Source organism: Argopecten irradians, chromosome 3 (genome assembly GCF_041381155.1).
Source record: "Argopecten irradians isolate NY chromosome 3, Ai_NY, whole genome shotgun sequence".
NCBI lineage: Eukaryota > Metazoa > Mollusca > Bivalvia > Pectinida > Pectinidae > Argopecten > Argopecten irradians.
The window spans coordinates 53,965,824-53,988,744 of record NC_091136.1 but is presented as its reverse complement, the minus strand read 5'-3'; the positions used below and the strand labels follow the sequence as shown (position 1 = coordinate 53,988,744).

Sequence of the window (22,921 nt, the reverse complement as noted above, 5' to 3'; positions counted from 1 at the left end):
AACATATTTTTCTTTTTATATTGTAATGACTATTTCATGTTGGAATGAAATTTGAATAGTTTCTGTTTTCAAACACTTTAAGCACAAAATATGTTCAAATCTGATAAACGAATGTTTTTTTCTACGTTCAAATGCAATATTTTATTAAAGTTCGTAGCAGATTTACTTCTTTCGTTTATTTCAATACTGCCCCCCTCTTCACGAGTTACTGTATATGTATACATGGAAAACCGGAGTACGCGGACAAAAACCGCTTCATTTCGATAATTTTGTAGAGTCGCAAAAGTTACTTACTTACCTTTAATACTACACTCATTATACTAGTTTAATGTTCTTGGTGTTTTATGTGAATTCATACTATTTTTTTCCATGTAATCACGTGACTATTCATTTATGTATGTTTATATTTTCTATATTTCAGGAGAAGTCACATATAAGTTGGAAAAAACTTAATGACTTATCCTTTTGTCATTTTATGTCAATAAAATATGTTTAAACTAAACTCATCATACATCTTCTGAAAAATTTAATTAAAATAAATAAAATGTTGATTTTCATAACGCGTCTTATGTTTCCCGCAGGCTTCCTAAATACCACGCGTATTAAATTTTACTCCGGAAAGGTAGTGGGCCTTTAACTTATTAACCCTGTGGTTTGTTGCACGTTTATTTGTTCCTATCATAATAATACAGTTTAATACAGACAAATGAGTGGATCAAACAAATGTACACTTGTGTTAGTACGATATATACTATACAGTAGTGGGAAATTCAAAGGATTGATTTTAATACGTTTCAGAACATGAAATATCTGGTAAAAAACACTTATTGCTACCATCCCAGTCTAGTTTAGTTAAGATATATACCTGTACGTACATAGACATACATTCATAACCAATACTAAGAATATCAGAAAGTATTTTCCAGTACGATCTGTCGACGAAAAATAAATTTTGCGGAAAATGGCCGAATCCTGCCTTCCAACGGTTAGATCTGTTGCAGTAGTGTAATCCACTAGCCGTACTTAATCCACTGTTATTAGTCATGCATAGATGACTCGCGGCCTACATATATATATATATAATGACTTGTCGATCGTGGTTACATGTAGATTAAATTAGATATTGAACATCAACTTGTGCAACATTTCAAATTGTCATAATCACACACGAAGAAATTATTTGAATTATGTTGGATGTATGTTATGTATAGTGGCGACCTTTCAATATTTTTTTTCAAAAAGTATTTGCGTGCATAAGTTCCTTTCAAATCATTGATTTGTAATTTGAATCGGGCATAATGCATACGTAATTCCTTAGAAATTCGTTATTTCAGTAAATATATACTCGTTATGGGAATTAAAAAAATTCACGTGACAACATTTATATATGAAAATATCAAATTCTAAAAACTTGTGTCACTGTATTTATTCTTAAAATAACTGATTATTTTATGGGTTTTATTTAACTCATGTTACACGTGTGTAACATTTATATAGCATGATACACATAAACGTACCTGACAGACTTTTTTGGGTCTGCCAGACGTGCAGGTCTGCACATGTGTATGTGTGGATATTTTAATTATGGCCCCCGCGGCACATGGAATTGGTTCACGAGTACACGTGTTTGTTTACAGTACAGGTACATACGTATAGATGTTAAGCTGTACTACAATACAGTTAAGTCAAATCATTGCGTGTAAGTCGATACACAGAGAAAAAAAACCAGGACATTTTGGGCTGTATGATATAGAATGTGTCTCTTGGATTTAATCTACTCACTGCAGAATTGGTAAGTTATTTTTCTCTCTCTCTCTTCCTTTCCTGTCGTTTATTTAATTTGGTATGCCACATATATATGTCTTCTTCGGCTACTTAACTGAAGTAATATAGCTAGAAATATATTATAACAAGTAACTGCATAGAACTTTCTTTATTTTAAAGCATAAGCCAGCTGAATTTGTTTTTAAGTTACCTTCGCGATATGATAATTAATCTTGCATTAATTTTTACTTTTGACTCCTATACCTAACAGTAAGGCGCTTGTACACGTCTATTATTCAAGCTATAGATACATATATGTTAAAGTGGTACAGAATATTTCATAGGCGCTTGCAGATTATTATATATAAAGCCACTGTAAAAAGGTTTACGGTGTAGGACTACTGGTAAATTAAAAGTATATAGACTTAACCAGTAGCCCTATTTTGTTATATACATTTTACCGCAACTTTCTATAAAAATCTGCAAGCGCATGTGGATATTTCAGTACAGTTATATATAAATGTGTTATTTGGCAATTAATCTACTGAGCCATATGTAAACGAGTCTGTACGGTACATAGTCGGTCACAATTAAAGTGCTACCAACAAGTTTGGACAAAAGATATGCTATACACAATGGTTCTACATATAAACACATAAATTGGCCAGTGCCCAATACGGATTAATCTTTAAAGAATCATTATATACATTGTAGAGACATAAGCATTGTGTAGAAGCACAACACATGCATATTGGTCCGTTACAAAGATCGTCTTTGATTACATCATATTGAAATATTGTAAGAGAAATGTATCCGACATTGACAGGCATGGGGTTGAGTAAGAGAATATGTACTCTCTAGTAGGCTAGAGACAGGAACAAGTACAACAAACAAATGATAAAGCTATATACATAATGTAAGCGACGATACTTTCTTCCTATTGATCCAATAGACACCGGAAACTGCTGGAACGTTCAATACCTGTAATAGCTTAGTAGTATAAATATTGGCGATATATTCTGTTGTCTGTATAAGATCGGGATAGCAGTATGTACAATTGACATGTGGGTGCTAATGGCCAATAAGTGACATCTAATACTGACCGGCTAATCTATAGAAATCCAATTTGTCTATGTATATCTATATGTACCTCCAGGACGTAGGAAGGGGGTTGGAGTGGGTTGGGGCAAACATGTCTTTTCCGTCTTCCTCCATTTTCGCAGGCTAAATATTCTAAAAAAACATTAAGGGTTTCTACTATTTAAAAATTGACTCTTAAAAGATTAATTTGTTTATATGTCTTAGCAAGACAATTAATTCATTATTACTTTGAGTTACATGACAATGTGCCGATGGTGTGATGCCGCTATGATCAGACTAAGCATGGTTGCATAATGATATGGCGACATTCACAATTATCATTTCTAATTGCTGTTTTCTATTTTTTTTTAAATTGAAAAATTATCATGTTTAGAAGGCTTTATTTAACATCACCATAATGATTGGTAACATTATGAACTGACTTCAATTTTGCGATGACAAAGCAGTTGGACATAGTCAAGGGCAACTTCGCTATCTAGCCAACCGTATACAAGGAGAATATCGTACTGAATACCATTGGTTAGGCTAGCCAAGTTTGAGTAGTTAGATATCGTAAGTGATCGAAACCCCTGAAAATCTTTAGACATGATATTTCGAAATTATTACATATAAATATTGAAATGGTAACGGGCAACCATATGTGACAAATTAATACACATGCAACTTGTTCAGCCTCATGTTCATTTGACATAAACGAAAAAGATAGAAAACAAACAAAGAACCCTACGGCAATCAGTTAAGTATTCTATGAGGCGCTGTGCATTACACGGACCTAAATCGACTAAGTAGGCCTAGTACACGTAATATCGACTCATTCATATAAGCACTCTATTTTTATTATTTACTATTGACTTTGAATCGGGTTTTCTTTTGTCATTTTAAAAATTTTATTGGTGTTATTAAACATACAATCAACAAACTAAAAATAACACAATAATCTAGGTTTCCTTTCCGGTTTTTACACTAGGCTATCGTCAAGGGAAACTACTCTAGTATGACAGTTCAAGACAAGTTGTGAGGTAGGAGATGTGTGAATTTGTCATCGTCGATGGAATTTGTTAGCTTTCAAAAATGTTTTCTTTCCTCTCTCTCGTGCAATAAATGGCAGATTGCATGTTTTATGTATTAACCATGAAATGTACTAGAATCTAATAACGTTACTGTAGACTAAAGTGACGCTAACTCAAAGTGGCACACTTTACTGAAGTAGGCATAATAATAATTATTATTATTAAAACGAAGACAAGACGCAATGATTAATACTTTGATAATATGCATTGGTGCTGAGTTTGTAATTCTCCTCTCCTGGGACTTGCATTATGCAATCAGTCAGTGTATTGCATTGTGATACATTACGTCCAAAGACTATTGTTGTAAGAGATGTAAAAGTAATCTTAAATAATAGCCTACATGCTATTTATATTTTCAGATATATACTGTACACAGAATCATATAGACGAACGGAGTGATGGAACTAGCGTATGGCAAATGTTCCATCAAACTACACCCGGTTTCAGCTTTCATCTTTCTTATACTATGCACAGGCCTCCTTGTTATATACGAGGTAAGAATATACTTAGCAATAACAGCCTATTAAAACACTAATTATGATATTTCTGTGAGTTTTTGCTGATAAATGTATTAATTGTGACCATGTGCATATAATTGTGACGTATAGGCATATTGTTTTATACAGCTTCCATTCAGGATAATTCTGCTTACACTAACTACGATATGAACATGTTATTATATTTTAGTTTAAACTATCGATAAGAAATCAGTCTGCAACTTTAAGCACTAGTGCGATGCCCATGACTAGTGATTTTACAGCTGAACTAGTAATGAACTAGTCCGATTGGACTAGTGGCTCCCCATTCGATTGATATCGTTAAATGCTACATTAACAATAGCAGTGGTCAATTGCATTTTTCAACACATTTTGAGTGCATTCTGTATGCGATTATTTCAGTCCGTATGCATCATTTTGTGAGAATTTGTGTTCACGAAAGCATCCAGACTGCAATAGAGGTAAAATTGTAAACTGATCATGACTGAATCTGTTAATCATCAATATTTTAGAAACATAAACGAGTATGGTTATTGTTCTTGCACCGTGGCGTTTGCTTTGTTTGTCACCCTATCTTAATGACTATTGAGCTTAACTGCTGTGTGGCTTTTCGTGTGGCTGTTGTAATGCCAGTGGTAGCATCAGACTTATGTTAAACCTTTGTTACTTATAGGAGGGATATCAAACACATAGACAGATAACGAGTCTGACATATATACCCAGCCTTTCTGATAAAATCATTAATTCAAATTCTAATAATGGAAATCAGGGCACAGAAGTTTTTACCAACCGGCCAAAGAAGACTGTCTTAATGGGTAACTACACTGCCCCAAACTCACCTGCCAGGCCCACTCATCAGCCAGTTATCATGAATCCATTGCCAGTGAATGCCAACGTTAAAGGAACAGTAGTAAGTACGCTTCTCAACACTCACACATGTAGCACGCTAGAAAATACGGAATCCGAAAGTCTTCTTACATTATTACCCTCACAACGCGCCAACAATGTAACTAACTCATAAGTCTTCTTGTATTTCTCACTTCACACCACGCTTAAAGTGACAATTCAGTCTAAGAGTATATTAAAATTTGCACATAAATCTGAAACAAACCAGTTCTTACTGTGATATGCCAGAAAAGCTCGCTGTAGTAAAATGTATGTTAAATGTTCAAACTCGCTTACTGTCCGCCATTACACAAAGTGGTCGGATATTTTGTAATGCCGAACCCTGGCCTTTGCCTATGTAGTAAAGATTTTTTTGTCTAAAACTACTCATATCACTCTTACAGTGTATTAACCTTATTAGATGCATGTTCTTGTCTAAATAATAATTTCATTAACTCCTCTGTGGTTATGTATTTCATTTGTTTAAAGTGAGTGACATTGGTTCGGTTATGAGTACAGCGTACAATTGTACCTGTTTAATCGTAGTAATCAACGATTTGGAATTTCAGCGGTATCAATCAAAATACTTAACAATGCCGTGGAATTTGTCAATATTTCATGTGATAATTTTCATAAGAAATGTAGAACAATACATTTAATTCATATTTTGCTTTCGTGGTTATATAACAGAATTAGCCTCACTGAATTGTCCCTTTAAATGTAACATAATCATCTGGCACCTCTCCGAACAAATGCATTACATGTACATTTAAGAGCTGGTCCTTGACCCGCATAACTTTGGCATGACATGATTTATTCAGAGGTATTATGTCATATGTCGCTACCTTAACATGCTCCTCTTTGTTCGCTTGTATTTCACGCTTATTTTCTTCAGTACAGTAGTGTACCTAATTACTGGGCTCATTTTCACGAACATTCCTTAACTTTAAGAAATAACTCATTTGAGAATTTAAGGAAAAAGTTAAGTAAATGAACCTTTCTTAGAATTTGTAATGTTTTCCTAGAGAATCTTAAATTAAGAGATTCCTTATAGTCAAAGAATGTGTGAAAATAGACCCTGGCTGATATGATTTCAAGCACTTCTATAAACATAACATCGCAAAACTAACGAAAGTAGCTGTTCAAAATTTTGTTATTCAAGTTTTTGTAATTTTGTTACAGACGTTCTATGGACAGATACTTCGTTTTGTTATTCATGTTTTGTTATTTTGTTACAGACGTTCTATGGACAGAAATCCGTTTTGTTATTCATGTTTTGTTATTTTGTTACAGACGTTCTATGACAGATACTCCGTTTTTTTATTCATGTTTTGATATTTTGTTACAGACGTTCTATGGACAGATACTCCGTTTTGTTATTCATGTTTTGATATTTTGTTACAGACGTTCTATGGACAGATACTCCGTTTTGTTATTCATGTTTTGATATTTTGTTACAGACGTTCTATGGACAGATACTCCGTTTTGTTATTTTTGTTACAGAGACGTTCTATGGACAGATACTCCGTTTATTTTATTCATGTTTTGATATTTTGTTACAGACGTTCTATGGACAGATACTCCGTTTTGTTATTCAAGTTTTTGTTATTTTGTTACAGACGTTCTATGGACAGATACTCCGTTTTGTTATTCAAGTTTTTGTTATTTTGTTACAGACGTTCTATGAACAGATAATCCGTTTTGTTATTCATGTTTTGATATTTTGTTACAGACGTTCTATGGACAGATACTCCGTTTTGTTATTCATGTTTTGATATTTTGTTACAGACGTTCTATGGACAGATACTCCGTTTTGTTATTCATGTTTTGATATTTTGTTACAGACGTTCTATGGACAGATACTCCGTTTTGTTATTCATGTTTTGATATTTTGTTACAGACGTTTCTATGGACAGATACTCCGTTTTGTTATTCATGTTTTGATATTTTGTTACAGCGTTCTATGGACAGAATCCGTTTTGTTATTCAGTTTTTGATATTTTGTTACAGACGTTCTATGGACATATACTCCGTTTTGTTATTCATGTTTTGATATTTTGTTACAGACGTTCTATGGACAGATACTCCGTTTTGTTATTCAAGTTTTTGTTATTTTGTTACAGACTTTCTATGAACAGATAATCCGTTTTGTAATTCATGTTTTGTTATTTTGTTACAGACGTTCTATGAACAGATAATCCGTTTTGTTATTCATGTTTTGATATTTTGTTACAGACGTTCTATGAACAGATAATCCGTTTTGTAATTCATGTTTTGTTATTTTGTTACAGACGTTCTATGGACAGATACTCCGTTTTGTTATTCATGTTTTTGTTATTTTGTTACAGACGTTCTATGGACAGTTACTCCGTTTTGTTTTTCATGTTTTGATATTTTGTTACAGACGTTCTATGGACAGAAAGTCTGTTTTGTTATTTATGTTTTGTTATTTTGTTACAGACGTTCTATGGACAGAAAGTCCGTTTTGTTATTCATGTTTTGATATTTTGTTACAGACGTTCTATGGACAGAAAGTCCGTTTTGTTATTCATGTTTTTTTTTTTAAATTTTGTTACAGACGTTCTATGGACATATACTCGTTTTGTTATTCATGTTTTGTTATTTTGTTACAGACGTTCTATGGACAGATATCGTTTTGTTATTCATGTTTTGTTATTTGTTACAGACGTTCTATGGACAGATACTCCGTTTTGTTATTCATGTTTTGATTATTTTGTTACAGACGTTCTATGGACAGAAACTCCGTTTTGTTATTCATGTTTTGTTATTTTGTTACAGACGTTCTATGTACAGAGTCAAAGTACTCCGTTTTGTTATTCATGTTTTGATATTTTGTTACAGACGTTCTATGGACAGATATCCGTTTTTTATTCATGTTTTGTTATTTTGTTACAGACGTTCTATGGACAGATATCCGTTTTTTATTCATTTTTTATTTGTTACAGACGTTCTATGGACAGATACTTCGTTTGTTTTGTTATTCATTTTTTGTTATTTTGTTACAGACGTTCTATGGACAGATACTCCGTTTTGTTATTCATGTTTTGATATTTTGTTACAGACGTTCTATGGACAGATACTCCGTTTTGTTATTCAAGTTTTGATATTTTGTTACAGACGTTCTATGGACAGATACTCCGTTTTGTTATTCATGTTTTGATATTTTGTTACAGACGTTCTATGGACAGTTACTCCGTTTTTTTATTCATGTTTTGTTATTTTGTTACAGACGTTCTATGGACAGATACTCCGTTTTGTTATTCATGTTTTGATATTTTGTTACAGACGTTCTATGGACAGAAACTCCGTTTTTTTATTCATGTTTTGATATTTTGTTACAGACGTTCTATGGACAGTTACTCCGTTTTTTTATTCATGTTTTGTTATTTTGTTACAGACGTTCTATGGACAGATACTTCGTTTTGTTATTCATGTTTTGTTATTTTGTTACAGACGTTCTATGGACAGAAGGTCCGTTTTCTTATTCATGTTTTGATATTTTGTTACAGACGTTCTATGGACAGAAACTCCGTTTTTTTATTCATGTTTTGTTATTTTGTTACAGACGTTCTATGGACAGATACTCCGTTTTGTTATTCAGTTTTGTTATTTTGTTACAGACGTTCTATGGACAGATACTCCGTTTTGTTATTCAGTTTTGTATTTTGTTACAGACGTTTATGGAGTTACAGGTCCAGTTTTTTTGTTATTCATGTTTTGTTATTTTGTTACAGACGTTCTATGGACAGATACCGTTTTATTCAGTTTTTTTTATTCATTTTTTTGCATCTTTTTTTCATGTTTTGTTATTTTGTTACAGACGTTCTATGGACAGATATCGTTTTTTTCATTTGTTTTGTCAGTTTTATTTTTTATTCATGTTTTGTTATTTTGTTACAGACGTTCTATGGACAGATACTCCGTTTTGTTATTCATGTTTTTGTTATTTTGTTACAGACGTTCTATGGACAGATACTCCGTTTTGTTATTCATGTTTTGATATTTTGTTACAGACGTTCTATGGACAGATACTCCGTTTTGTTATTCATGTTTTGTTATTTTGTTACAGACGTTCTATGGACAGATACTCCGTTTTGTTATTCATGTTTTGTTATTTTGTTACAGACGTTCTATGGACAGATACCGTTTTGTTATTCATGTTTTGATATTTTGTTACAGACGTTCTATGGACAGATACTCCGTTTTGTTATTCATGTTTTGTTTTGTTACAGACGTTCTATGGACAGATACTCCGTTTTGTTTTTCATGTTTTGATATTTTGTTACAGACGTTCTATGGACAGATACTCCGTTTTGTTATTCATGTTTTGTTTTTGTTACAGACGTTTATGGACAGTATCGTTTTGTTTTCATGTTTTGTATTTTGTTACAGACGTTCTATGGATCTTTTTGTTACCGTATGACAGATACTCCGTTTTGTTATTCATGTTTTGTTATTTTGTTACAGACGTTCTATGGACAGATACTTCGTTTTGTTATTCATGTTTTGTTATTTTGTTACAGACGTTCTATGGACAGAAAGTCCGTTTTGTTATTCATTTTTTTTTTTAATTTTGTTACAGACGTTCTATGGACAGATACTCGTTTTTGTTATTCATGTTTTTTATTTTTGTTACAGACGTTCTATGGACAGATACTCTGTTTTGTTATTCATGTTTTGTTATTTTGTTACAATTCTGTTCTATGGACAGAAAGTCCGTTTTGTTATTCATTTTTTTTTTAATTTTGTTACAGACGTTCTATGGACAGATACTTCGTTTTGTTATTCATGTTTTGTTATTTTGTTACAGACGTTCTATGGACAGATACTCTGTTTTGTTATTCATGTTTTGTTATTTTGTTACAGACGTTCTATGGACAGAAAGTCCGTTTTGTTATTCATGTTTTGATATTTTGTTACAGACGTTCTATGGACAGGAAGTCCGTTTTGTTATTCAAGTTTTTTTAAAATTTTGTTACAGACGTTCTATGGACAGATACTTCGTTTTGTTATTCATGTTTTGTTATTTTGTTACAGACGTTCTATGGACAGATACTCCGTTTTGTTATTCATGTTTTGATATTTTGTTACAGACGTTCTATGGACAGATACTCCGTTTTGTTATTCATGTTTTGTTATTTTGTTACAGACGTTCTATGAACAGATACTCCGTTTTTTTTTATTCAAGTTTTTGTTATTTTGTTACAGACGTTCTATGGACATATACTCCGTTTTGTTATTCATGTTTTGTTATTTTGTTACAGACGTTCTATGGACAGATACTCCGTTTTGTAATTCAAGTTTTTATTATTTTGTTACAGACGTTCTATGGACAGATAATCCGTTTTGTTATTCATGTTTTGTTATTTTGTTACAGACGTTCTATGGACAGATACTCCGTTTTGTTGTTCAAGTTTTTGTTATTTTGTTACAGACATAAAGAGTTGTTTAGTATATAAATATGAGCACGGTTTGTGCATGTCATTACATGTTTAAAGATGATTATTCTTGCCTTGTTTAGAAAAGTCATAGTTGATTGAGATGATTCCGTCTATCACGAGTCGAACATTAACCGAATGGAAAAACATTTTCTTAAAATTGAATGGAATATCCACGTATTACGTTTAACATCAATAATATTTCTGTTGTTATGATTTCAATCAATTCTTATTTTCACCTTATTAATTTTCCGTCTGAACAGAGTGAGAATCCTCACATGCTCGAATGTGTGCAGGCCAAAACTCCACCAGATAATAATTACCTTCGAAACGCTCTTCTGCTTGGGAGATTACCTTCTAAGTCAGAAATGTGTGTCATGACGGTGAAGCAGCTGGATATCTTACTACAAGCGTAAGTTAGAAAACATTTAAAATTTATCATTTCTTGTGTCTGTTTGTATGATTTTGGCTTAATTCAAAAAGTTTGAATCAAGCACCTTTATTTTGGATATCAAATGAGCATTGAGTTAGATGAATGTTTTGCTCAGCAAGAAAACGAACATTTGCTTTCTCGCTATTTTCCTTTATTCAGCATAGCGATGTTTCTTATAGAGAAAAATTATATGCTCGTTGTTCTTGAATAAATGTATAAAATTAAACATGTAGCTGCGTTGATAGTTTAAAATGTACTAAGGCATATGGTCTTTTATCCCGCCTCAGACAAGAATCTTGTATTCCTATTGGTTAAAATGGCGTCACGTGATATCCAATATTATTATTATATTATCGCCTCGCCCGATAAAGTTTATTTTAGACCCAATATTTTTCCGTATTAGGTCACTAACAAATTGTGTAACTAATAATCTTTGTAAAATTACCGTCATATAGTATGACGCCCAATTCTTCACGTCAAATGTGAAGTGTTTTATTTTTAAGGCAATTACGTCAGTGATAGGCTTGGGTAGATATATTTTATATTAAGAAGTGTAAAATATATTGTCAAGTCTTTTAACTGTCTTTTGATTTGATTTTTATGCAATTATTGTAATATTTATTATATCCTGGTTTACCTATCAGATTGGACAATGGTCATACTTGAACAGTTGTTCGATTCCCAACCACCAAAGGGACTGTCGTCCACCACTTTATATTTCAATGTTGGATAACTAGAGAGTGAACGGAAAGTGTGAAAGTTATTCAAACTGTAGACTTTTTTTGTACGATCACCATCTCGTGCAAATGAAGTGAACTGGAAAGCAGTTCATGTACCATTTGCACGAGATTAACTTTCTTTATCAGTCAATGCAAGCAAGAAAATTGGTTATCAATACTTATATTTACGTGAACCAATTTAAAATTTCCGCTGTTGAAAAGAGTCAAATTCTATGTATTCGGTATAACATTATTATATAAATTTGCAACATTGTATAATTTATCGTATATGTATGTACAGCCACGGAACCGCCACAAGTCAGTATGTAAAAACGGCGATTTTGAAATATGGTTTTCACATATGAAAATTATTGGCTTATATTTTATCACAAAAACTTTCGTATGTCGCTTCAAATAGAAAACATGCTTTGCAGAACTGGCAGTGCAGTGAATGGGTGATCCGATTGCTCGATTTAGCAGGGGTCCGGTTTCAAAGTATGAAACCCAACCCCTTCTGCGTTTTCTTGAAATGTGATAACTTCATTGTCAACTGGGATTTAAGGATTAACAATCTAAATGAAATAAGTAGAGAAGCATCGATTTGAAATGTTGGCGGTTTCCCAAGACCCTCCAATCCATTGTTTTGGGTTTTGACAATCACGGAATCGTTTCGTAACGTTGTTAATGGACGTCAATGAAATCAGCCTGTTTATGATTTGAGGGTATTTTCATGGAATCTATCATTTCTACATGTATATCACCGTAGTCGTATAATTATCGTAACGATTGGCGTGCGATTATGCCTAGGCCTAGATGCGTGGTGAACATCAATGCGTTCGGTAGCCTACTGTAGAATAGGCCTATTAATCCCGGGGGCTTCAGCCTAGGTCAACGTTTCATCAAAGTAGAGGTGTATATTTCTGACAATTTTTATTATCAATCTATCAAGTGTTTCTGTTTTTGTTTCTCAATGTAGATTCTACAACGATATTACTAGAAGGTCTCATTGCAGAAAGTAAATTCAAAACTTAAGCGATGTAAATCTAGGTCACAATGTTAAAATGTATTCTCACGCCGGTCAGAGGTCAGCCGGTGACCAAGTATCTTCATTTGGAAATGCAGTGATCGGAGTTTACAAGTTTCATTGAGGCGGAGCAAAGTAAAAATGTAAATATTTATAATATGAAAACCAAATGCAGTATTCACAATACAAGAAACAAGCAGATGCCAATTAAACTCTTTGGTTTTTTTTCTGCACATGGAACCATTACCAACGGTTCGAACTCTAAACAACATATACATTAATTACGACAATTTCCTTATCATATTTCCGTTAAAACCACGTGCCTGTTATTACTTTACTATTTTGTTCCATTGGCAGGTATATGAACACCATCCAGATATTATGTGGTAGTAGTATGGTTAGAATGGGAGCCAGGAAAGATGGCGGATGGGACGTCTGTCCTAACGAACGTTATCTACAGAAGGACAATTGTCTTGTCTACTCGTTTGGGTGAGATATACAACAGCATCTAGTCTACTCGTTTGGGTGAGATATACAACAGCATCTAGATTAAATTGATCTTGGCAGCGAAAATTTTCGGCTAAACTTCACTGCTTACCAAGGTTGATTGTATGGTCTTCTAGGGGAATTACTACGAAGTTAATGTGATATCAAAAATATATTTAAAAAAAACTTTACATATTCACACTGTCATCAAATATATGTTGTATTGTCGTATGCTGCAGTTGATAAAATAACAGAGACTGGCTTTGTAGACTCGCCATTTTTGCGTTTATATTTAAGGTTTTAACATCTTGTTCTGTAAATGTACTGTTTATGTTAACTTGTCAAGAATTTTAAAAAGTATTTTTTATGTTTTTTAATGTTTGAAATCATTTTCAATTTTACAGACAATACAAAGATAGAGAACAATTTAAAAAAAATAGTTACAAAAACAAAACTATTTCATTTGTATCAATTTAATATAACATTTACATTCATACTTTAACACACCTTCATGTACACACACACACATACTCATAAATACCTAAGGTTTTACTTTCATTATTACATACATTCAAAGATTTCCATTGCTTTATTTTTTGCATAATTTAAAAGAGTTCATATATTAAATTGTATAACAGGTTTCACTCTCTAAAGTTTTTTTTTAATTTTGGTTTCAAAAAATAATTTTGACCATTTGATATGGGCCTATGAATATTATGATTTTTAAAAAATATTTTTTTTTGCCAATGCGTTTATATTTAAGGTTTTACGAAAACATCTTGTTCTGTAAATATAATGTTTATTGATTAAAAGTAGAACATTATCAACTGGTGCATTATATTGTTAATTGTAAAACCAAGTAAAAATATTGTTTGTTGATTGAAAAGGAATATAAAGAGCATCCAAAAGAGTTTCAAAATTTTGCAATAGATTTTGAACTTTTTGACATTCCCACATTAAATGAATCATTGTTTCTCTCCCAGAATTACAGAAAGTACACATAGGGCAATTGATTGTCAGAATGTAATGCGAAATACGAAACTGCAATTGAAGTTGAGTGTTTTTCGTTCTTATATGTCATTTCAATTTACCTTTAGGTTCAGTTTCTGCCTAAAAAAAAGTATATAGAAATTTTGAATTGTCTATATTTAAAAGGAAAATCTATGTATATAGGGGAACATATGGGCGTATTAGTGGTAATAAGATTTGTGGCTAAGGGTAAGGCAGACTTTACGAAAATAACACAACCCTGTTTATGCTTACTTTACTAAGGACTTTGAAAATATTGTCGACTTCAAACAGTACATTATCCGTACAATTATATATCACCAATGGTTGATAAGATTACTTAGACTGACAAGGGGTGTGGTTAGTTTGGTTATACTTTGTTCAGTCATAAATGTATAATACAACCCTGTTTAGTTTGGTTAATACAACCCTTTATACATCTACAATAGAGGGGGTTGCTTTGATGGGTTTCAATAGGGTTATGCTTTCATTGACTCATGTAACACCAATGTCGTTTAACAATTGCCATTACAGAATCAATAATGACTTCAGCTTTGATGATGAAATAGCTCGTGAATACGGATGTAAAGTGCACTCATTTGACCCAAGGTAAGTAACAAAGGGGCAATAACTCGTACAGATCAGATCACCTCACACAAGTTTCCCTCGTCTTTCAACACGAACCCTTACTTACTTCAGGCTTTTAAGTAATAGCCAATGATAAGCAGCATATATGTCTGCCATATGATGCTACAGTGTTTAAAAAAATAACTTCTTAAAGGTTTTTTTGTACTCTTTAATATTATATTACTCATCTCAGGTTATTTCTGTTGTACAATGATAGGGTTTATAGATTTAACATGTCGCTTTAAACGTATATTTTCAATTTCATAATATATTTTTTTTAATTGTTTGTTTATAGATATACGTTAGTACATAGCAGCCAAGCCATCAATTTATGTTTTTGATAAACGCATTCGATATCAGTAAAAATCAAATGTCCACAAGGGTATGGTGATTATTTTGACGAAAACTGCTTAAAAATCGTTAAGTTTCATTATAAGTCTACATAGTTGATATGACGTATTACAGTATGAGGAAAAGTGACCACGTTCGGAGCAAAAAACCCTTCGTATCGTTCCATGCGACTGGTCTCTCAAACTTTAATGGCACAACTAGCGACAGGAATCGATGGAAAATGAAAACCTTATCTGCTATTCGACAGGAACTCGGCCATACACAGGTATGTGGATACTAGCGAAATATGCCATTTTCGAATTGTATTTTAAAATAGTTTGCTCGAAGTTTTAACATAGTATTTGTGATTATCCCTTTAACACAAAAATGAATGAATGCCTAATGGTCCATTTGAGTTGGAATGTTTGATATTATTTGATGTGCTTATAGTACCTTTATTACCCAAATTTGCTTTTCTGACGTAAGAAAGATAACGTGTCATCAAAGCTGGACATAACAATATGCCACCGTCCATGTTAATATATAAACGCGGGCGTGTTTGCATTTGTTGCAAGTACTGACCTGGAACGGCGTAAATAGTTAATGTGGTGTAAATATATTTCAGCGAATTTTCTTGCTCTACATATTACTTAACTTCAGTTCATTATAATGTATTATAAATATATTTATTGAGATTACATTAGAGCTATATTACCCTTTGATTAAGTAATCTTAATCTTAGACAAATCTCCTAGTACATATATACATGTAGTTGGCGATATACACGGTATCGATTAATTAGTCTACACTGTTTTCATCTAATATTAGTTCAAGATATGTAAAAGATTTTGAATTCAAGTATCATCATTTGATGCTGGAATAATTTAATTATGTACCATATGAGTACTTTGATTATGTACCATATGGTTCCGTTGATTATGTACCATATGGGTACTTTGATTATGTACCATATGGTTCCATTGATTATGTACCATATGGTTCCATTGATTATGTACCATATGGTTCCGTTGATTATTTACCATATAGTTCCGTTGATTATTTTTCATTTGGTTCCGTTAATTATTTAACATATGGTTCCGTTGATTATGTACTATATGGTTCCGTTGATAATGTACCATATAGTTCCGTTGCAATTGATTATGTACCATATAGTTCCGTTGATTATGTACTATATGGTTCCGTTGATTATTTACCATATGGTTCCGTTGATTATGTACCATATAGTTCCGTTGATTATGTACCATATAGTTCCGTTGCAATTGATTATGTACCATATAGTTCCGTTGATTATTTACCATATAGTTCCGTTGATTATTTATCATATGTTTCCGTTGATTATTTACCATATAGTTCCGTTGGTTATGTACCATATAGTTCCGTTGATTATGTACCATATAGTTCCGTTGATTATGTACCTTATAGTTACGTTGATTATGTACTATATAGTTACGTTGATTATGTACTATAAAGTTACGTTGATTATGTACGATATAGTTACGTTAATTATGTACCATATAGTTTCGTTGATTATGTACCATATAGTTCCGTTGGTTATTTACCATATGGTTCCGTTGAATATGTACCTTATCGTTACGTTGATTATGTACTATAAAGTTACGTTGATTATGTACTATATAGTTACGTTGATTATTTTTCATTTGGTTCCGTTAATTATTTAACATATGGTTCCGTTGATTATGTACTATATGGTTCCGTTGATTATGTACCATATAGTTCCGTTGATTATGCACCATTTGTTTCCGTTGATGATGTACTATATAGTTCCGTTGGTTATGTACCATATGATTCCGTTTAATGTGTACCACTGTACACTGATTAAGCCCAATGCCTATTAGATTACTTGTGACACTATTCCATCGAACTATTCAATTAATTTCTTCATACAGATCACAATTAAGGAAGTGTGCAAAAGAATAACACGGAAAGAAAATCAATAACTGTTAAGATTGTTTTTGTAAATCAACTTTGTTATCTAAATTTCTTTTATTATTACAGACGACACCAGATGTATTGAAGATGGACATCGAATTCTCGGAATGGAATGCCTTACCAGAAATATTACATCACACAAATCCAGAAGATCTCCCTAACCAGTTTATAGCAGAATTTCATTACTTCCGGTTTAAATCGGACCTGAAAACCCACTGGCTCAGTGTCTTATTTACGTTTAAAGACTTGTACGATGTAGGTTACCGGATAGCGTGGATTTCCAGAAATATTGACGTCAATTGCATTAAACAATCAAAATCTACAGGTAGAATGTATTATTTATGTCATGAAGTGACTTTTCTTAAAGAAACGCCTTCTACTACGAGGAAATCATAACATCTGTAGTAACTAGTCAAATGTGAGTTATTTTTCATACAATCTACACAGTACATGCATTCTAAAACGGGTTCTCTTGGATTCTAGTTAGCGTCATTAAAAATATAACAGTGTTATTTTAATCCATACAATTTTGCACATGTAACTTACCTCATTTCTCAGGTCTCGAAATTACCGGTTCGTTTTATTCGTGAAATTAGTACTGAATTCATACGGCGCTGTCAAATGGAACTCATTTGAATTTTCCAATGGGATGGTAACCATACACTTCCCATCCAAAATCTAATCATTTTCTATTTTAGAACAATAGTGATATAAAAGCAATACCTAAAAAGTTTCTATACGTATTCAAATACATGTTTAAAAGAATAAAGAAAATTTCAATGACAAATGAAAACATCGAATCCGCTATAGTGGTCCCATATGGTACGCTTCTCAGATGTGAATCACTTGTACCAGTTTGGTTCGGATGGACCGGAGCTTTCCTTTACATCACATTCGAATTCGTATCGGTACAACTGGAACGAACTCGCAAATGGAACGCACAGTAAGGTGTAAGTTTATGTAATTGGCGGTAAAAATGACGAATCATATGAAATGAGTGTTAAAATGAAATAGCTACTTGTATGTTTATCGTTTTAAGTGAGTATGAGCGTATAAGTTAATTATAAGGTTTTTTCAGTTAATATTGTATGACGACCACCATACACTTTCAAAATCTTTTGCTGGACTTTATAAGTTGATGCATGTGTCTAAAATGCTTTGGTTTATATGATCAGCATATAGCTCGCTGCCGCATAGTAAAACTTTCAAATTTACATCAACAGTTTTTTAAGTTGCTAATGAAGGTGATGATCTAGTCGTTTCATCCAAGTCATTCTACATATGAAGAGAAGAAAAGAAGATTTGGTTAAAGAAAGTATTTAAAAAGGAATTTTATAATTACTGTTAGTCCTTAAAGCAAATTTATTACTATCGCCGACTTTTGGAGAAAGAAGTGAATGAAGATGGTGCTAGATTATTTTCGATTTTGTAGAATAAACCAATAATAAGTCTTGCCGCTTCATGTTGAGCTATTTCTAATTTTATAGAATCTGACACCAAACAACCATTCCAAAGCTCAAATGCATATACTAAAATTTACTAGAATTTACCATCAAATACAATATCAAGGTCTTCGTCATTTTCTTCCGAATTGAAAAAAGTTATTAATAAAAACCATTTCAGTTTGTGTTATATTTTCTCTTAGTTTTTCACTAGTCACATTGCTTGCATAATATAAAAAAAATCATATCTCCATGCATTCTTCTCATATTCCTGTCAAGATATTGAACAATGTGTGAATAGAGACGACCTAGACTCCTTGATTGTTTGGGCTAAAACTTGGCTAGTGACATTTAATCCTGAAAAAAACCCTGAAAAACATTCATTTAAATTTTGAACTTTATTCCAATGCTTTGTTCTATGTACACACTGAGGTAAAGTGACACAAAAATGGATACACAGTTTGTAACTGGTTAACTTTTCAAAATGTGAATACCGAAACGTGTACAATGTTGTTGTATATATAATTCCTTAAACTATTGCACAATTTCCTTGTTTTGGTTGAAATTGCGAACCATTTAGTATTTAGTAACATTCACAGAGGTTCTTTACATTAACATTATTTCGTTAGTGTTATATATATAATTAATGTTGTTTACAGGGTGTTGTTTTGTATATATTTATTTAAGTTAATGTACAATAATTATTTGTTTAAAGAATTCTTCCCATGGGTATATGCTGCAAGGAAACTTTCAAACATGACTTGAAAACACAGAAATATTGTTCTGTTAGTGTACACCATGCATGCTCCTTATATATAAAGACTTTGTAAAATTGAAATGACTTACTTACTAAATGATAGCAAACTATTTATGTTGCTGACTTTAACGAATTGCGTTCATCCTGTGAATGTAGTTAACTAAATTGTAAATGTTTATAGTAATAACACGCGTGTTTGTGATCATTTATTGTGTTGGTGCATCAGCTGCTGTTGATGAAATCCGTTTCCGTTATTAAATGATCTTTTTGTTACAAATGTGTTTTCTGGTACTTTCTGGTAGATTTCGAGTATAATATACATGTACGTCATTGTTAGTGTGACAGTTTTTCAAATTGTTAAACGAACAGGAGTATCGCTTAGGAGCAATTCGCTGTCATTTGATATGTAGGTATGACGAATTGCGATGTAGTGAGAGTCTCTGACATCTTTTGTTACACATTTTTAGCCTTCATACCCATTGTCCTGTTATGGTGCGACTTACGCATAAAATATAACAAAATGGAGGTTTATACTATAATTCATTCTATAATTATAATTCTGTCACTTTGATAAAAAAAAATGTGATCGTTGTGGCCGAGTGGTAAATCCCTTCACCTCTGGGTTACGAGCTCGAATCTCGTGTAGGACAGTTGTCTGGCATTGACCGCTGATCGGTGTACTTCGGGTACTCTAGCTTTTTTCAATCACAAACCTGGTACGTCCTTTTAAAAATAACAATAGCTGTTAATAAATGTAAGACGTTGAACAAATGAAACCAAAACAAAGTATTGAAAATCCTCATAAAAGTTTCATTTGTAGCGGAAATCTATTAAAATGATCACATTCCATTGAAATGATGTGATTATATAGTAAAATATCCTCTATTCCAAAGCTGCACTTTTCCTCCTGAAATGTACATACATTTGTATTATTTACAATATTTTAATATTCCTATACTGATAATTCGTTTTACTAATACACAAATATATGATTCGAATACTTTACAAATTACCTTGCCAAATCGGAAACAAATATAAAAACACTTTTATCTTACTGAAATATTGTATACCGAAACAAAGGTGATTACATATACCGGTTGATCATGTCTAACGAATAAAGAACATTAACGTCTGTATGGTGAGGGTACATTTATACTTTCCCAAGATAAATGAAAAATCCGACATTGAAAAAATGTATGAAAATGATTTCATTAATCCAGCCTAAAAGTTACGTTAATACTCATTTCACAACTTAACTGTATTTATGAGGAAAAGAAGGTTAAGTGTTCATAGTGTATCCATTTCCATTCAAGATTTCTAGGTTATTGTAAGTGTTTTGGGAAGGACAAATTTAGAAAGTGACGGCATATGACAATGAGGACAGAATGTTATTACTTCCCGCTAGACGAATGTTTATAATGTATATAACGCAGGGCAAACTTATGTGTATTTTAATGTACCTACTTCCATCGTGCTTCACAAGCACCTCCGCTCTATTTGATCACATCAAATGAAATGGAGAACTCCAGTAAAGCGACAGTGAAATTAGGAGAAGACGCTCTCCTTGATAGTTGGAACGCAGAATTCGTGGACGTTTTGTGGTCAGACACCCTTATTCTGGCTATTTACATCCTGATTGGGGTCGTCGGTAACTCAGTAGTTTTGGCGGTTTACACTTTACGATTCAGAGACAAAAACGAAGATCGCTTCTTTATTCCATACCTCGCCGTCATTGACATGATATCATGCTTGGTGTGCTCGTCTTTCGGTATCGCTGTTAATTTATATGCTGTCGCGTTCACCAACGATGCTGCCTGTAAGGCATTCTGGTTTTTTAGTTTATTTACAACGGGATGTTCAATATTCACACTTCTGGTTATAGCGATTCATCGATATCAGAAAATTTGTCGACCATTTTCAGCCCAGATGTCCCTTCGGAGAAAAAGACTGAGTTTAGTTGCTTGCATTTCCGTATCGCTTCTTGTGACACTTCCCTCACTCCTCTTCTATGGAACATCGCCGGTTATACACCCTGTGTACAATGTCACGGGAACACGCTGTGCCAACATCCGGGGACCATGGACAAAAGGTGTAGCCATAGCGTACAAAGGTGTGGTAATGCTCTCCTGTCTCATTGTTCTTATATGTCTCGTTGTTCTGTATTCTTTAATTGGACGAAAAGTATTTCAGAGGATAGACTTTAATAAGAAGAGGCAAATAAAAAAAGCAATACCATCGTCTTCCACAACATCGACAGAAAATGCGACATCCACTGCGGAATATCTTCCTGAAGATTCAAATAAAATAACCTCGAAGAACAACCCAAGCTCTACGCAGAAGAGGAGAAACATCCCGGGATATCGTCTCACGATGATGTTTATGTTAATCACCGCTGTGTTTGTCTTCTGTTTCATCCCTAAGATGGCTATGATGGTGTTTGAGTCCAGGAATGAGATGTTCTGGTTGACACTCGATATATCGGGCTATGGTTTATACAGATTTTTATACACTATGTATATCATAAACAGCATCGTTAACCCGATCATATATGGATTCTTTGATGGAAAATTCAGACAGGAGCTCTCGTCGCTTTGTTGCTGTTTCACGTCTTGATAAACGCTTTATCAACAAGTAAATCTATCTATTATCAAATTGATAATGTTAATGTAATATTATATTAACACCTGAGTGTCTTAAATAATACATTTGATAGCGTCTGTCTTATAAAGATGAGAAAGAAAAAAATGTATCACTTATCTTTTCTGTTCTTTAACTTGTTACAACGAAGAACACGAGGTTGCGTCATACATGTAACTCTGCTTGTTCTTCAATATTAATTGGTTTTATTTGTTTTAGTTGTAACTGGTACATTTGTAGACAATGTAGTGCTATGTTTAATATTCGATTTTTCGATATCTATGCTCCTCATTTTATAAACTCTGTTAGAAATGATATATAACTTCTAATCATTTTTTGTATTATCATTTTTAAAACCAAATTTGATTTTAATCGACATAAAATTCATGTTATCGACAGATTTATCGAAATTTTATATTATGTTATAAGCGATGAAATTAATCATTAAATCGCGATTTATTTCAATCTGAAAAACCCTAATTTACCAATATACATGCATTGTTGACTCGTTGAAGTATTTGAATAGACTATGTAATATTATATACTGTCGCTATCAGAAGCATTTTGTTTGAAGAAATCGTTAGAACGGTAAATTATTTGTCTGTATATACGATTCGGCCATGTTAACATAGATTACTTACTTTCATTGTTTATATTATAATATGTATATGTTTAATTCGTTGTTGAAAATAAAACAAAATATCAGCCATA

At 32.7% G+C, this 22,921-nt stretch overlaps 2 protein-coding genes across 4 annotated transcripts; both read left to right on the top strand.

Annotated features, from left to right (window-relative positions):
- The first annotated feature begins 1,350 nt into the window (after positions 1-1,350).
- LOC138319075 (uncharacterized) lies at positions 1,351-19,846 on the top strand. Of its 3 annotated transcripts, none has more exons than XM_069261981.1 (9): positions 1,352-1,792; positions 3,833-3,884; positions 4,295-4,429; positions 5,106-5,342; positions 11,040-11,188; positions 13,310-13,441; positions 14,981-15,055; positions 15,539-15,689; positions 17,441-19,846. In XM_069261981.1, the coding sequence occupies exons 3-9, from the start codon at positions 4,334-4,336 to the stop codon at positions 17,768-17,770; spliced, it is 1,170 nt and encodes a 389-aa protein (XP_069118082.1). In that variant the 5' UTR covers positions 1,352-1,792; positions 3,833-3,884; positions 4,295-4,333; the 3' UTR covers positions 17,771-19,846. The 3 variants fall into 3 exon arrangements, with proteins under 3 accessions (XP_069118083.1, XP_069118082.1, XP_069118084.1); XM_069261983.1 differs by having other exon boundaries at positions 1,433-1,792; positions 5,202-5,342; XM_069261982.1 differs by lacking the exon at positions 3,833-3,884 and having other exon boundaries at positions 1,351-1,792.
- Positions 19,847-20,972: 1,126 nt separating this feature from the next.
- On the top strand, positions 20,973-22,921 carry LOC138319076 (orexin/Hypocretin receptor type 1-like). Its single transcript, XM_069261984.1, has one exon. The coding sequence runs from the start codon at positions 21,089-21,091 to the stop codon at positions 22,184-22,186; it is 1,098 nt and encodes a 365-aa protein (XP_069118085.1). The 5' UTR covers positions 20,973-21,088; the 3' UTR covers positions 22,187-22,921.